Source organism: Oncorhynchus keta, chromosome 32, assembly GCF_023373465.1.
Source record: "Oncorhynchus keta strain PuntledgeMale-10-30-2019 chromosome 32, Oket_V2, whole genome shotgun sequence".
Classification (NCBI taxonomy): Eukaryota; Metazoa; Chordata; class Actinopteri; order Salmoniformes; family Salmonidae; genus Oncorhynchus; species Oncorhynchus keta.
This window is the reverse complement of record NC_068452.1, coordinates 20,192,804-20,210,938: the sequence shown is the minus strand read 5'-3', so window position 1 is coordinate 20,210,938 and position 18,135 is coordinate 20,192,804. Positions and strand designations below refer to the sequence as shown.

The 18,135-nt window shown below is 45.5% G+C and overlaps 1 protein-coding gene and 1 long non-coding RNA gene across 7 annotated transcripts in view; both read right to left on the bottom strand.

Moving 5' to 3' along the window:
* Positions 1–2,607: 2,607 nt before the first annotated feature.
* Positions 2,608–18,135, bottom strand: part of LOC118371396 (rho-related GTP-binding protein RhoN-like) — a 51,001-nt gene continuing 35,473 nt past the window's right edge. The window contains exons 3-5 of one of the 2 annotated variants that reach the window (XM_052490834.1): positions 17,274–17,383; positions 10,060–10,194; positions 2,608–3,852 (exon numbers count right to left, since the gene is read on the bottom strand). In XM_052490834.1, the coding sequence (XP_052346794.1) occupies positions 3,649–3,852; positions 10,060–10,194; positions 17,274–17,383 (449 nt within the window). In that variant the 3' untranslated portion in view covers positions 2,608–3,648. Of the gene's footprint in view, positions 3,858–10,059; positions 10,195–17,273; positions 17,384–18,135 lie in introns of both variants that reach the window. The other variant, XM_052490833.1, reaches the window with a different exon arrangement.
* Positions 13,899–16,082, bottom strand: LOC127914480 (uncharacterized). 5 transcript variants are annotated; one of them, XR_008088525.1, is made up of 5 exons: positions 15,984–16,082; positions 14,804–14,921; positions 14,450–14,685; positions 14,333–14,391; positions 13,905–14,098 (listed from the first exon to the last, which is right to left on the bottom strand). It is a non-coding gene; the product is annotated as an uncharacterized LOC127914480 (long non-coding RNA). The 5 variants fall into 5 exon arrangements; XR_008088526.1 differs by lacking the exon at positions 15,984–16,082 and having other exon boundaries at positions 13,899–14,039; positions 14,804–15,203; XR_008088523.1 differs by lacking the exon at positions 15,984–16,082 and having other exon boundaries at positions 14,804–15,203.

The window sequence follows — 18,135 nt, the reverse complement described above, 5'->3', positions numbered from 1 at the left end:
TCACACCTCACTGGGCACACACTGGTTGCATCAACGTCCACAACATTAACAAAATGACGTTGAACCAATGTGGAATAGACGCTGAACTGACGTCTGTGCCCAGTGGGACAGACTGGTCACAGTGCTGCTTGAATGTATGTGAACCCGACAGGGCTGGTCATTATTTTTGTATAAAATAAACATAAAATACAAATCGAAAACCCCAATTCGTAATAAAGACATTCCAAGTAAATTACAGAAACAAAATAGATTGTTGCTTATTTAACAAAAGTGTTTTATTGAACAGAAACTCAGATGTGATGTGTGCAAAAATATGTGAACCCCTTCAGTCAATAGCTTGTGGCACCTCCACTAGCAGCGATAACTTGGGAGTAAACATCTCCTGTAGCCAGTAATCAGTCTCTGACATCTGTTTTGAGGGATTTTTCCCACTCCTCCTTACAGAACTCCGCCAATTGAGTGAGGTTTGAGGGGTGTCTGGCATGAACTGCCCGCTCAGGTCCTGCCACAGCATCTCAATTGGATTTAGGTCAGGACTTTGACTTTGCCAATCCAAAACACAAATCTTTCTGCTGAGCCATTCTTTGGTAGACTCGCTGGAACGCTTTGGGTCGTTGTCTTGTTGGAAGCCCTATTTTGGGCTGGCCCAGCTTTAGCTCCTTGACTGATGGCCTGACGTTCTGTTCAAGAATCTCCTGGTATACCTCAGGATTCATGGTTCCCTTTAATGATGTGGAGTCATCCAAGTCCAGAGGAAGAAAAGCGGCCCCAGATCGTGACATTCCCACCACCCAGCTTGACTGTTGGGATAAGGGTTCTTTTGGTGGTAGGCAGTATTGGGTTTTCGCCAAACCTAGCGGTGTTGATTGTGTCCAAAAAGGTCCATTTTGGACTCATCGGTCCAGAGAATGGACTTCCAGAAACCTTCAGGTTTGTCCAGGTGGTCTCCGGCAAAGTTAAGATGGGCAGTTTGGTTCTTTTTTGAGAGCAGAGGCTTCTTCCTAGCAACCCTCCCATCAATAGTATTTTGATTCAGTGTTCTTGTTGTTGGAGCAAGTTATGTTCGGGTAAGCTTTCACCTGATTTATTATTGTTCTTGTGGCTCTTGGGGATACTTTGGAAGGGCGTCCACTTCTAGGCCGAGTTGCTGTCATGTTAAATGCTCTCAATTTGTAAATGATTTGCCAAACAGTGGACTGACAGAGCTCACATCTTTTTGAGATGATGTAATAGCCTTCCCCAGACTGATGTGCTCTCACTACCCTCGTCCTGATGTCCTCTGAGATCTCCTTTCCTCTCCGCGTGGTGTGCTTTGCATTCACCTGGATGAGTAACACCAAACTGACCAGGTTTCTGATCTCTATTTGTCAGAATCCCGCCCAAACTCTTTCCTAACGATCTCTCCTTTGATTGGTTAATTTGGTAACCAATTGTTAACCCACCTGATTCGACTTACCTACTTGATTTAACCAATGCAACCTGTGGTTGACTTATTTTTGCTCCTGCAGTAATTACCTTTTTAATTATGTTCTTCTACTACACGTATGATTTTCTCTACACCAACATACAGTTGAAGTCAGAGGTTTACATACAATTTAGCCAAATACATTTAAACTCAGTTTTTCATAATTCCTGAGATTTAATCCTAGTAAAAATCCCCTGTCTTATGTCAGTTAGGATAACCACTTTATTTTAAGAATGTGAAATGTCAGAATAATAGTAGAGAGAATTATTTATTTCAGATTTGATTTCTTTCATCACATTCCCAGTGGGTCAGAAGTTTACATACACAAAATGTGTATTTGGTAGCATTGCCTTTAAATTGTTTAACTTGGGTCAAATGTTTTGGGTAGCCTTCCACAAGCTTCCCATGATCAGTTGGGTGAATGTTGGCCCATTCCTCCTGACAGCTGGAGTAACTAAGTCAGGTTGGTAGGCCTCCTTGCTTGCTCGCACACGCTTTTTCAGTTCTGCCCACACATGTTCTATAGGATTGAGGTCAGGGCTTTGTGATGGCCACTCCAATTCCTTGACTTTGTTGTCCTTAAGCCATTTTGGCACAACTTTGGAAGTATGCTTGGGGTCATTGTCCATTTGGAAGACCCATTTGTGACCAAGCTTTAACTTCCTGACTGATGTCTTGATGTTGCTTCAATATATCCACATAATTTTCCTCCCTCATGATGCCATCTATTTTGTGAAGTGCACCAGTCCCTCCTGCAGCAAAGCACTCCCACGTGAGGATGCTGCCACCCCCGTGCTTCACGGTTGGGATGGTGTTCTTCGGCTTGCAAGCCTCCCCCTTTATGTCCTCCAAACATAATGATGGTCATTATGGCCAAACAGTTCTATTTGACTTGTGTCATTGCCAAAACGAAAGTTGTGGAGTGGTTGAAAAACAAGTTTTATTGACTCCAACCTACGTGTATGTAAACTTCCGACTTCAACTGTATGTCAGATGTCAAAAAGACTGGTTCTGATTAAATTAAGATTTCATAACAAAATCTGTAAATGCATAAGGGGTTCACATACTTTCTAGCAGCACCGCATGCAATGTTAGTGACTGACAGCACTGATATATTCTCAAACACAACGAAGAGACATGGGTCAGAGAGGAAGTCTCTTCTCCCTACAGCCAAGCTGTTGCTTTATTTGAGACTTTTAGAGTATGTGAAAATACAGTAAAATAGCCCTAACATTTTACCACTAAATTTCCCACAAAGTAACATCTTAACATAACGACAACAGCAATAGTTTCATTGAATCAAATTGACATGATCGGAGTTGACGCATAGAATAGTGTTAAATTATTACAAAAACAGATATGTAAAGTGACTTTTTTCTAGAAAGCACTTGTGGTTCGAATAATCTGAGGAAAACTCCACACATTCTTCATGTTAACTCTGGTTACAAAAACAACGTCCAACTGACTTCTGTAGTTCTGTCTGACCTACTCCCATCATTTACCCACTCAATAAGAGTCCCTTCCTTTTCAGCATTTTTGTTCTTACACGTTTCTATTCACACATGGCAACAGGAAGTATCATCACAATATAGCATAGCAAAAGCAACCATGTCCATTGTCCAGTGAGACGTTTCTTGTTCCATCTTCCTGATCCAACTCCTCCACTACCTTCTCCACAGAATGAAAGTCTTCTCCTCCAGCCGTGCAGTAAAGATGGCTGTTGTGCCGTCCTTGTGTGAAGGATTGATCCCCCCCCCAGTCAGTGCACTCCACAAACCCTACCCCAGGACCATGCAGAACTTCCTATTCCCCTCCTCTCCTCTCCCCACCCTGAGACTTTGTCTCGAGAACACCAGTCCACTTCACCGTCCATCAGTCAAGCAAAAAAAAATCATGTAAACAGCTCCAAAAAGATTCGCAAACACACACAAAAGCATATTTTTTCTTTTTTTTGTCCTTGTTCCTCAGCAGTGCAAAACGAGAATAATAGAGGATTTCTTTTTTAAAAATTAAATAAAATTGAACAAAACAAAACCAATAAATAGAGTTCCTCTGTCTGTCATATATTTCTGTGTATCATACTGTACTGTATATATATATATAGATTTGTCTTGGTGGGTCTCTACATGAGCACACAGCTCTTGGCCCGGTCCTTCTGCATGGCAGGGGCAGGATCCAGGGTATCAGTCCGACCAGGCAGGGGGGGCAGGGGCAGCTGGGACACCCGTTTGAGGCCCCGGCGGGAGCTGCTGCGTTTCAGCTGAGGCTTGTGTGGCCGCCGCACAGATGCCAGCGTGGTGATGTGGAACACGTCCCGTACGCTGTTCTCCGACACCTTGGAGGTGCACTCCACGTAGGCTACCGCACCTATCTGACGGGCCAAGCCACTACCCTGAGGGGAGGGGGTTAGAGACCATCATCAACAACATCAAGAACATCAAAAACATCATCATCATAATATAATAATAATATATGCCATTTAGCTGACGCTTTTATCCAAAGCGACTTACAGTCATGTGTGCATACATTCTACGTATGGGTGGTCCCGGGAATCGAACCCACTACCCTGGCGTTACAAGCGCCATGCTCTACCAACTGAGCCACAGAAGGACCACATCAAGATCATCATCAACAACATCAACAACATTATCATCAACAACAACATCAAGAACATCATCATCAACAACATCATGAACATCATCATCAACAACATCATGAACATCATCATCAACATCATCAAGAACATCATGATCATTATCAAGAACATTAACATCATCATCAACAACATCAAGAACATCATCATCAACAACATCAACAACATCAAGATCATCATCAACATCAACAACAACATCAACAACATCATAAAGAACATCATCATTATCAAGAACATCATCATCATCAATATCAAAAACATCAACATCATCAAGAACATCATCATCAACAACATCAAGATCATCATCATCAACAACAACATCAAGAACATCATCATCATCAACAACATCAAGAACAGCATCATCAACAACAAGAACATCAAGATCATCATCAACAACAACACCAACATCAAGAACGTCATCATCAACAACATCAAGAACATCAACAACATCATCATCAACAACATCAAGAACATCATAATCATGAACATCATCATCATCATCAACAACATCATGATCATCACCATCAACAACATCATCAACAACATCAAGAACATCATCAACAACAACATCAAGAATGTCATCATCAACGACATCAACAACATCAAGAACACCATCATCAACAACATCATGAACATCATCATCAACAACATCAAGATCATCATCATCAACAACATCAAGAACATCATCATCAACAACAGCATCAAGAACATCATCATCAACAACATCAAGATCATCATCATCAAGAACATCACCATTATCAACAACATCATGAACATCAAGATCATCATCAACAACATCAAGAACATCATCATCAACAACATCATCAACAAGAACATCAAGAACATCATCATCAACAACATCAAGAACATCACCATTAACAACAAGAACATCAAGAACACCATCATCAACAACATCAAAAACATCATCAACAACAAGATCATCATCAACAACAACATCAAGAACATCATCATCAACAACAACATCAAGAACATCCTCATCAACAACAACATCAAGAACATCATCGTCAACAACATCCTGTTGTTGTGAATAGTATCTACTGTTCTTCTTGAGGTACCATGACAATTAATTCGCCATAACCTAGCACCAATGATCTCACGTTACTATAGTGAGAGACAAGCAGGAAACACAGAGATGCTGCTGGTCTAAACATCATGTCTACAGTGCAGACAGTTGCACCTGCCCTACATCTAATGACTAATCCATGACACTCTCTCTATCTCACTCTGTCTCTCTTTCTACTGCCATATTCTGTTGTTGCTGTTTAAACTGAGCAGAAAGCCCACCACAGAGAGCCCAATGGGCTAGAGTCCCCCCCCCATTGTCTGGTACATGTATATGTATGGGAGACTAGAGAGGAGAAACTAACTCTCTGCCCAAAGCCTGCCTGGCACTGTCTGCTGCCTGCTTCCCCCCAGGGTCCAGTGTTATCAAAGCTCACTGACTGAAAGGATACATCGAACAGATGAAGTTTCAGTTTAGAATTCTATGGTACTGTATTTGCCCTCTCCTCTCTGGCTATCTTTCCTTATTCTTGTCGTGGAGGATTCAGAATTTGTTGGTAACATATGTAAGATGTTTAATATTCATCAAATGTGTGTAAGTTAATTCTCATCAGAATGGTATTTTTGTATAATACTGTGGCGAGGTTGCAGTTATCTGTTCTATGTCAAAACTAAGTTGCCTGGGCCACAGAGAGGGGAGAGGTCAAAGTGTCATCATGTGTAAACATATCTTTTACTCCCTACCTTTCCCAGTGGGGAAAGGAGGGTTGCAGTGTCTGGAATCATTCTATGCTCCCTCTAATGTTGCTTTTATCTTAACCTATAGCCTCACCCTCCTCTCCGTGAGCTTGTCCAGGTTTGGTTGTATTTTGAGTTGGTTGTATCTAAATGACAATTTGATATATGCCTGTTGATATGGAGGATTTGGTTTATGGTTCTGGGGTTTGGGAAAGGAGACAAAGCTGAACGATGAATTATGTCTATGCTGTCTGACTATGTCTGTCTTTGCTATTAAAGGAACTCAGTTGCATTGTAAGGGGGCTCTCAGAGAATTCACTGAGAGACACTGAATTTATCTGAGAGTCACAGGATTGTGATAGAGCTCATATAATTAAAGATGGACTTTTATAACTAACTCTGACGTGTGTGTGTGTGTGGTTTGCTCCCATGATTTGGTAAATAGAGGAAATTTCCACGACATTCTGCATTGGATTATGCCGTTTTCCCTGTCTTTACACCTCCAATGGCCCTGTCTGGGGATCACATGCACTCACACACAGATGGGGCCTTTCAGAACCACAGGCCTGGTGTGATCTTATCAAGGCTCCTTCCTTACACAGTCACAGGAAACGTCTCTATTAGGTGGAAACGCCGATTTAGAGAGGGAGGGAGGGAGGGAGGGAGGAGAGAGAGAGAGACAGAGAGAGAGAGAGAGAGAGAGAGAGAGAGAAGAGAGAGATTGTGAGGGAGGAAGATTAAGGAATGGTGGGAGGGAGGGAGGGAGGTAGAGAGGTAGGAAAGAGAGAGAGAAAGAGAGAGATTGAGGGAGGGAGATTAAGGAAGGGTGAGAGAAAGAGAGAGATTGAGAGGGAGGGAGACTGAGCGATTGGCGAGAGAGATTAAGGGAGGGAGAGAGATTAAGGAAGGGAGAGAGAGAGAGAGAGCGAGAGCGAGAGAGGGGGTGAGGAAGGTTGAGAGAAACAACGGAAGAGGGAGAGATGGGCCTGACAAGCAGCAAAGCTTTATCAGACCGTTGCCAGATGAGTGTGTAATGTGTAGGGTTCACCCTGTGGTCACCTCGCCTGTGACTCCTCAACTCTGCTACCAGAATTCCGTTTTGAGATCAACAACAGGATAACAAGCTGGGGGATATTGGATTAGATCAGCAAAAGTTGGCTGTTGGGAGCCTGCCTGGCGCTCGTACTGTATGTGACACAGATTCCCTTTCAATTACAGACAGGTCAGAACAGTACAGTACAGTAGCTCCCTCAGACAGAAATAGAGCATGACGTAGAACAAAAACACAACAGCCCGAACATGAGCCTCTGAAACATTGCCCATGAGCTTATTGGTCTCCCATTCTATCTTTTGTTTGTCTATTTTATTTACATGCGTTGTTTTTTCCCCGTTGCTTGGGGGATTCTATCTGGTTTTTCCCCAGTGGCCAGCACACAGCTGGCCCACAGCCAGCTCACAGTGGAAAGGGGCCTCGGTTCCCTGAGCTTTTGTGTGTGTATGGGGGGTGGGGGGGTATGTCAGACACGGGGAGCATCAAAACATGCAAAAAGCGGATTATTTCAAAGATTTACTGACCTGTTTATCACCCCCCGTCGTTCCCTCCATCATTACCATGCCCCTGGCTAAGAGGATGTGGTAGTGTTCCCTCCATCATTACTATGTCCCTGGCTAAGAGGATGTGGTAGTGTTCCCTCCATCATTACTATGTCCCTGGCTAAGAAGATGTGGTAGTGTTCCTCCATCATTACCATGCCCCTGGCTAAGAGGATGTGGTAGTGTTCCCTCCATCATTACTATGCCCCTGGCTAAGAGGATGTGGTAGTGTTCCCTCCATCATTACCATGCCCCTGGCTAAGAGGATGTGGTAGTGTTCCCTCCATCATTACCATGTCCCTGGCTAAGAGGATGTGGTAGTGTTCCCTCCATCATTACTATGCCCCTGGCTAAGAGGATGTGGCAGTGTTCCCTCCATCATTACCATGCCCCTGGCTAAGAGGATGTGGTAGCGTTCCCTCCATCATTACCATGCCCCTGGCTAAGAGGATGTGGTAGTGTTCCCTCCATCATTACCATGCCCCTGGCTAAGAGGATGTGGTAGTGTTCCCTCCATCATTACTATGCCCCTGGCTAAGAGGATGTGGTAGCGTTCCCTCCATCATTACCATGCCCCTGGCTAAGTGGATGTGGTAGCGTTCCCTCCATCATTACCATGCCCCTGGCTAAGAGGATGTGGTAGCGTTCCCTCCATCATTACCATGCCCCTGGCTAAGAGGATGTGGTAGTGTTCCCTCCATCATTACCATGCCCCTGGCTAAGAGGATGTGGTAGTGTTCCCTCCATCATTACCATGCCCCTGGCTAAGAGGATGTGGTAGCGTTCCCTCCATCATTACCATGCCCCTGGCTAAGAGGATGTGGTAGCGTTCCCTCCATCATTACTATGCCCCTGGCTAAGAGGATGTGGTAGCGTTCCCTCCATCATTACCATGCCCCTGGCTAAGAGGATGTGGTAGCGTTCCCTCCATCATTACCATGCCCCTGGCTAAGAGGATGTGGTAGCGTTCCCTCCATCATTACCATGCCCCTGGCTAAGAGGATGTGGTAGCGTTCCCTCCATCATTACCATGCCCCTGGCTAAGTGGATGTGGTAGCATTCCCTCCATCATTACTATGCCTCTGGCTAAGAGGATATGGTAGTGTTCCCTCCATCATTACCATGCCCCTGGCTAAGTGGATGTGGTAGCATTCCCTCCATCATTACCATGCCCCTGGCTAAGAGGATGTGGTAGTGTTCCCTCCATCATTACCATGCCCCTGGCTAAGAGGTTGTGGTAGCATTCCCTCCATCATTACCATGCCCCTGGCTAAGAGGATGTGGTAGCGTTCCCTCCATCATTACCATGCCCCTGGCTAAGAGGATGTGGTAGCGTTCCCTCCATCATTACCATGCCCCTGGCTAAGTGGATGTGGTAGCGTTCCCTCCATCATTACCATGCCCCTGGCTAAGAGGATGTGGTAGCATTCCCTCCATCATTACTATGCCTCTGGCTAAGAGGATATGGTAGTGTTCCCTCCATCATTACCATGCCCCTGGCTAAGTGGATGTGGTAGCATTCCCTCCATCATTACCATGCCCCTGGCTAAGAGGATGTGGTAGCGTTCCCTCCATCATTACCATGCCCCTGGCTAAGAGGATGTGGTAGCGTTCCCTCCATCATTACTATGCCCCTGGCTAAGAGGATGTGGTAGTGTTCCCTCCATCATTACCATGCCCCTGGCTAAGAGGATGTGGTAGCGTTCCCTCCATCATTACTATGCCCCTGGCTAAGAGGATGTGGTAGTGTTCCCTCCATCATTACCATGCCCCTGGCTAAGTGGATGTGGTAGCATTCCCTCCATCATTACTATGCCTCTGGCTAAGAGGATATGGTAGTGTTCCCTCCATCATTACTATGCCTCTGGCTAAGAGGATATGGTAGTGTTCCCTCCATCATTACCATGCCCCTGGCTAAGTGGATGTGGTAGCATTCCCTCCATCATTACCATGCCCCTGGCTAAGAGGATGTGGTAGCGTTCCCTCCATCATTACCATGCCCCTGGCTAAGAGGATGTGGTAGCGTTCCCTCCATCATTACCATGCCCCTGGCTAAGAGGATGTGGTAGCGTGCGATAAAAGACCTTGTTTTATCAAAGTCTGTTTTTCTATTCATACCGCCTTTTCAAAATCCCTAAATCTGCATGAATATTTAATCTCAGGGTAAAATGTGTCTCGACTCCTGAGACATGAATCCTATACATACCCACCCCCCACCCTGCCACCCCCTAAACCCCCTTTACAATAGCCAACCTCCACATCGCTGTCAGTCCATTAGAGTCGGAACACCAACCTCTGCAAAATGTCTGCTTCAGTGTGTTTCTATGGGTAATATGTACATAATATATGTGTGCGTGTTGATAGAGCAACTGTGGGTGGCTACATCAACACTGGGTTAAGGGTTAAAAGCTCGTTTGACAATAGGCCGGCTCTGTCTCTCTCTTCTCCCGTGCGTGTCTCATTATAACTCGATTGGTTTCCTCTTTCTCTTTTTTTTTTTAAAGACCCGTCTCCTTCCTGCTATGGTTTTTCTCTCCCTCTTTCATTTCTTCCTCCATCCTTCGCCCGCTGCTCTTCCTCTGCTCACCTGTTCGTGTGTGATGGGGATGAGGCGTTGCTTGGACAGCTCTCTCAGGGTGCCCACGTCGGTCCTCATGTCCAGCTTACAACCCACCAGAACCACCTTGGCATTGGGACAGAACTCCTGGGTCTCCCCCTGCCACTGTGGGATGGACACACAGGCAGGAAGGAGCATGTTAACAAGAAACGCATAAAGAGACAGGCAGACATACAGGCAGGCAGACATGCAGACAGGCAGACATACAGGCAGGCAGACAGGCAGAGGTTAACGAAGAAACAGAAAGAGAGAGGTAGACGGACAGTTCAAACCTAGTAGAAATACTGTACATGTCAACTACTAGAGCTCTGGGTGATTTTGTTTTTCCCCGTTGCGATTATGGAACCAATGGAATAGTTCCAAAAGTGCACATTCCAAACCAACTCAAGCACACCTCAATTGGGCCGAGGTCATTATTTGATCCAGATCTGGGACAGACAGACAGACAGACAGACAGACAGACAGACAGACAGACAGACAGACAGACAGACAGACAGACAGACAGACAGACAGACAGAGACAGACAGATCAGTAAATAGCCAGCAGCGCTCATCAGTCAGGTCACCTCGCCAGCAGGACATTGCTATGAAAACAGTGGAATCACTCAACACAGAGGACCTTGACATTCTCTGGCACAAACTACCCTGACCTGCGACCCCCAGGACTCTACCCTGGCCACTTAGCTCACAGAGGAGGAGGGTTGACCCTGGCCCCTGATGACCATAGAGGATGAACCGTTTCTTTGCCTCACCTAAATCTCTCCGTAATAGACATTAGGTTCTCTCATTAATCTAAATTAATGACTTTGCTTCCGTCTCCCTGTGAGACTTCTGTTCTGTTCCCTGTGTATTTGTGTGAGTCTCCCAATAAAGCTTCACGCAGTTAGATGAATACACAGATCTATGATTAGACCTCAGAGATATCTATCATTTCACAATAATTGGGAAACTGTTTCAATGAGCTCCCCATTAAATCGGTGCTCTAAATTCTCTTTGGCAATTGAGTGGTTTGGATAAGACTTCCTAATCCACTAGAAATGGAGGAGAGAGATTTCTGTGTGATATAATGCAACTGTATGAGATTCATTTCATTTCTTTCCACTCTCTGGCTTGAGTCAATAGAGCTATTTTAGGTATAGTACAGAACAGAAAACCCTGTGCAGTCCAGTTGAAACAAACACCCTGTGAGATGAAATGTCATCGTTCAGACTTCAGCTGGGGAAAATAAATAAATGTGCCTCCCTCCAAATAACACCCCCCAAAACATTCAGCATGTCTGAATTCATCCAGGTGCCACATGCAGAATGCAGGGGTGTGCAGCCATCCGTCAAGAGTTAAACAACCTTTGCCCCCCTCCCCCACCCCCATCTCTTCTATACCATCCAATAACTTTGCACCCCCATTCTCAATCCCCTCCCGCTCCTGTCATCTGATGCCATTGGTGACAGGCAAGGTCACAGAGGTCAAGAGTCTAATTTGGACCGGTGATTGGACAACAGGTTTCCATTCGCCGCAGGTTTATAAAATTACCGGGGGGGGGGGGGCAGCTAGGGGTCAGGGGGTCATGGCAAACCCCCTAGCAGGGGATTCATGGGAAAACCAAAAGCTAAGTTGACAGACGGGGGCACTGAGCCCTGAGACTGAGACGGGTGGGTAGAACCAAGGTGTCGTGTGGGTTAGCTCTACAGAGCCTGTGGGTGGGGCGTGTTTTACCAGCTCCCCTCAGACCACTAAACACGTCAACAGAGCCGCCGTGGGAATGTCTTTTACAAGGTCCTGAGCTCACAGGAGGAGACCTTCAAAAGAGACGCGCCACACATGGCCTCAAGATGGAGGAATACTGTGAGACCGCAGAGGGCCAGCGAGACTGGTTTACATGACACAAACACACACACACACACACACACACACACACACACACACACACACACACACACACACACACACACACACACACACACACACACACACACACACACACACACACACACACACACACACACACACATATATATATAAAACAGTCAAATAACAAATTTACTGACACACACAAACTCTCTCATGAGAATAGCTGTAAAACATTCCCATGACCACGTCACCAGCTTGCCACACTCTGGCTGGTTCCCTTCCCAAGTCCAGTATCAAAATATCACACCCAAAAGCCACCATAAAAACGTTAACTACCAGCATCTGTCCTGGCTTCTCATCGAGTCTGAAAGTCCCATAAATGCCCAGATTCACATAAATACTCTGTCTCCTTAAACAGCTGCTCTTTGATTGGTTGTTGCATAGCTAATCTGCCATTGCTGGACCTTCACTCCAAATTCCACCCCCAGCCGCGCTCCAAGGCCTCCTCTCATTCTCCAGTCTGACCTCCCATTCCTATAGGGGTCAGGGGTCAAGTAGCCCTGCTTGTTTCATGCCGATAAAGGGGGGTGGGTCGTCTATTGTTGATGATGTGCTGGCTATAGATAGCATGGGAACTCTATATGAGAAGTGAAGTCAGAACACTTTGGATGAGAATGTGACACTTTTTGCCAATTGCTTTACACACTGACAGTGAACGCTTTGACAAAAGCATCAAAACCTTAACTGTCGCAACCGTGCCTTTAAGCAACGGCACCAAAAGCACAAACACATTTTCTCCTTTGCACTCTTTGTTTGCAATTCTGCAACACACTTGCAAAACACTACACACGGTTTCGTACATTAGACACTTCGTTCAAGAATGAAATCTCTTGCAATCATCGGGGAAGCACTCTTTTATTCAAAATGCAAAAAACATACCTGAAATTGGCAACACCCACCCACACGCGCGCGCACACGCACACACGCACGCACGCACGCACGCACGCACGCACACACACACACACACACACACACACACACACACACACACACACACACACATGAAAACACTTCTACAGTAATTGAACACCAATTAGTCTGAGCCTCAGCACTACAAACAGACCTCAGGTAAGATCACCTCTTTGGTGAGAACTTTGCAAACATGGAGGCAGTGAGAGGAAGAGGAAGAGAGAGAGGAGTGGGAGGAGGACGAGGACAAGAACAAAGAAGGGGACCAGGCAATAGACAGAGACATTTGCCAGACGACATTAAGGGCTACTTTGGTGGACCCGTGTCATAAGTCATGTCCTGACAGATGAGGGAGGCAGAGAGTCCAGCCCAACCTGAGTCGCTACACGGTAGCATCCATAATACAGACATTTAGACTGGAGAACAGGTATGTCTTCAACGTTCTACACGAGACTGTACCCATGTAATTGTTGCACATCATTCTGCATCACAGTACAATACAATGCACTCCCCATTTCTACAACATTCGGTCTACACTCCTCAGTGAACAAAAGAATAGGGGGTACCTGCCTTGCCTGTATAGCTTGTAGTTTTGACTGAATGTGTCTGACCCAACCCACCCCCCACCCCCATAGACAATGTCGTTCTGTGTTTTGAGTTACACCATATTCACAGTAATGAAATGTTACAGGACAAAGAGCCTTTGTGAATGTCCCTGGGCAGCGCGGGGGGAAATATCACCGCCATGAGTCTGCAAGGAGTTCTCCATCACCATGCCACCCTCGGCCTCTACAATACTGCAACACATAATCATATTTCTGGATGCATCACCATGCCACCTTCAGTCCCTACAATACTGCAACACATATTCATATTTCTGGATGCATCACCATGCCACCTTCAGTCTCTACAATACTGCAACACATAATCATATTTCTGGATGCATCACCATGCCACCTTCAGTCTCTACAATACTGCAACACATAATCATATTTCTGGATGCATCACCATGCCACCTCGGTCCCTACAATACTGCAACACATAATCATATTTCTGGATGCATCACCATGCCACCCTCGGTCCCTACAATACTGCAACACATAATCATATTTCTGGAGGCATCACCATGCCAACCTCGGTCTCTACAATACTGCAACACATAATCATATTTCTGGAGGCATCACCATGCCAACCTCGGTCTCTACAATACTGCAACACATAATCATATTTCTGGAGGCATCACCATGCCACCCTCGGTCCCTCAATACTGCAACACATAATCATATTTCTGGATGCATCACCATGCCACCCTCGGTCTCTACAATACTGCAACACATAATCATATTTCTGGATGCATCACCATGCCACCCTCGGTCTCTACAATACTGCAACACATAATCATATTTCTGGATGCATCACCATGCCACCTCGGCCTCTACAATACTGCAACACATAATCATATTTCTGGATGCATCACCATGCCACCCTCGGTCCCTACAATACTGCAACACATAAATATATTTCTGGATGCATCACCATGCCACCTCGGTCTCTACAATACTGCAACACATAATCATATTTCTGGAGGCATCACCATGCCACCCTCGGTCCCTACAATACTGCAACACATAATCATATTTCTGGATGCATCACCATGCCACCCTCGGTCTCTACAATACTGCAACACATAATCATATTTCTGGATGCATCACCATGCCACCCTCGGTCTCTACAATACTGCAACACATAATCATATTTCTGGATGCATCACCATGCCACCCTCGGTCTCTACAATACTGCAACACATAATCATATTTCTGGATGCATCACCATGCCACCTTCAGTCCCTACAATACTGCAACACATAATCATATTTCTGGAGGCATCACCATGCCAACCTCGGTCTCTACAATACTGCAACACATAATCATATTTCTGGATGCATCACCATGCCAACCTCGGTCTCTACAATACTGCAACACATAATCATATTTCTGGATGCATCACCATGCCACCCTCGGTCTCTACAATACTGCAACACATAATCATATTTCTGGATGCATCACCATGCCACCCTCGGTCTCTACAATACTGCAACACATAATCATATTTCTGGATGCATCACCATGCCACCCTCGGTCTCTACAATACTGCAACACATAATCATATTTCTGGATGCATCACCATGCCACCCTCGGTCTCTACAATACTGCAACACATAATCATATTTCTGGATGCATCACCATGCCACCCTCAGTCTCTACAATACTGCAACACATAATCATATTTCTGGATGCATCACCATGCCATCCTCGGTCTCTACAATACTGCAACACATAATCATATTTCTGGATGCATCACCATGCCACCTTCAGTCCCTACAATACTGTAACACATAATTATATTTCTGGATGCATCACCATGCCACCCTCGGTCCCTACAATACTGCAACACATAATCATATTTCTGGATGCATCACCATGCCACCCTCGGTCTCTACAATACTGCAACACATAATCATATTTCTGGATGCATCACCATGCCACCCTCGGTCTCTACAATACTGCAACACATAATCATATTTCTGGATGCATCACCATGCCACCCTCGGTCTCTACAATACTGCAACACATAATCATATTTCTGGATGCATCACCATGCCAACCTCGGTCTCTACAATACTGCAACACATAATCATATTTCTGGATGCATCACCATGCCACCTTCAGTCTCTACAATACTGCAACACATAATCATATTTCTGGATGCATCACCATGCCACCTTCAGTCTCTACAATACTGCAACACATAATCATATTTCTGGATGCATCACCATGCCACCTTCAGTCTCTACAATACTGCAACACATAATCATATTTCTGGATGCATCACCATGCCACCCTCGGTCTCTACAATACTGCAACACATAATCATATTTCTGGATGCATCACCATGCCACCCTCGGTCTCTACAATACTGCAACACATAATCATATTTCTGGATGCATCACCATGCCACCCTCGGTCTCTACAATACTGCAACACATAATCATATTTCTGGATGCATCACCATGCCAACCTCGGTCTCTACAATACTGCAACACATAATCATATTTCTGGATGCATCACCATGCCAACCTCGGTCTCTACAATACTGCAACACATAATCATATTTCTGGATGCACTACATAATGGAGTTGTACAGGACGGACCTGAGCAGCCTGGGTTTGTTGTCATCTGGGATAATGTTAGTTTACACCGGGCTGCTCTGGTCAGGGACTGGCTCACCAACCACAATAACTTCACAGTTGTACAGGACGGACCTGAGCAGCCTGGGTTTGTTGTCATCTGGGATAATGTTAGTTTACACTGGGCTGCTCTGGTCAGGGACTGGCTCACCAACCACAATAACTTCACAGTTGTACAGGACGGACCTGAGCAGCCTGGGTTTGTTGTCATCTGGGATAATGTTAGTTTACACTGGGCTGCTCTGGTCAGGGACTGGCTCACCAACCACAATAACTTCACAGTTGTACACTTGCCCCCGTTACTCCCCATTTCTCAATCCGATTGAGGAATTACTTTCGGCTTGGCGTTGGAAAGTGTAGGAGCGCCAACCACATGACCGCCTGCCTCTTCTGCAAGCAATGGAAGAGGCATGCGGAGACATTGAGGTGGGGTCAGTCCCTAACAGAAGGCGGGATCCATAAACCATCCACCCCATCCCGTACAATACTTTTAGTTTACCATTTGCACTGTAATTTTACTGTAATTATTTTCGTTTCTGTGAGTTTACAGTAACATCTTGTATTGATTATTGTACTGTAATTCTACTTTTCTTAGTGTTTTTTTTGTTGTTGTTGTAAAAACCTGCGAAGGCAAAAGAATCAGCTGTATATATATATATATATATTTCTTTCTGATGTCTTTCTATGTTTGTGTTGATTGAAATGTGAGTAGATGTACTGTACTGGAACAATCCTTCACAGAAGCCTGTATGAGACACATTAAAAAGGTACGCAAAGTACTAAAGACAGCAGTGTTTTGTATAAAAGTATGTCAGTGTGTTGCTGCTTTGAAAGAGTCATTCAAATGGTTTTGGAAAAGGATTGTTAGATTTTGATGGCAGAGTTTCATTTTGACGTTAGAAGTGAGATGTTTATCTCCAAGGGCTGTGTCTCATTTGGCTTGTGTGTGGCGCTTTGACGCAGTGAGGCAAATTCCGCAACAGGTGTGAACGCAATCGCAAAACAACAGTAATAAACCATGTTCTCTGAAGGCTGGGCATGTTGGTTATATACCCTGGTCGTGACCGACCGGGGAGGAGGAAGAGGGGCAGTTGGAGGGTGAGGAAGAGGAAGACACCGACCTTCTTCAGGACACTGTCCAGGGTCTCTGGGCGACTGATGTCAAAGCAGACGAGCACGGCGTCTGAGTCAGGATAGGCCAACGGCCGCACGTTGTCATAATACGAGGAACCTGCGGACACACGGACACACAGTTAGTCCCAGGCAGTACACTAGACACTTTCTGTAGGGCCCTTTACCTCACTCAACCCACATGATTCTAATAGAATGGGAACCCTTGGCAGCCCCTGTGCAACCTGGAGGACGAAGCTGTTTAACAAATGGGCATTAACATACTGTACACTTAACCAGTCCAGTGGGGAGTAACACAACACACACACTCTCTGCTGATGCACACACCTGTGGATATAAACAGCTGTGTGCAAATGGGAGAGTGTTCTTAATCTGTGACCCCTCCCCCAGTTTAAGAGGCGGTAGGGGGTAGGGAGGGGCATTGTGATAAGCACACACACACACGCGCGCGCGCATGAACTGTAGTTGTCGGATGAGCTAGGTCCCTTTGCTCATGCTACATCCCCATCCCAAGTCACAATGGACGCCGGTACAAAGGGCAAAGCGCTTTCTCGCTCTCACTTTCTCTGCCGCTCTTGAGATTTCGCTCTCTCCCACACACACACACACACACACACACACACACACACACACACACACACACACACACACACACACACACACACACACACACACACACACACACACACACACACACACACACACACACACACACACACACATCTCACTCTTTACTCTCTCTTTCTTTTCTGTACCTTATACCATTTTGGAGGCAGAGTGGCCCATTCCCTCTCTCCATTCCCCCTCTCTCCTCTCTCCCATTAACTCTCTCCATGTCCCCTCTCTCCTCTC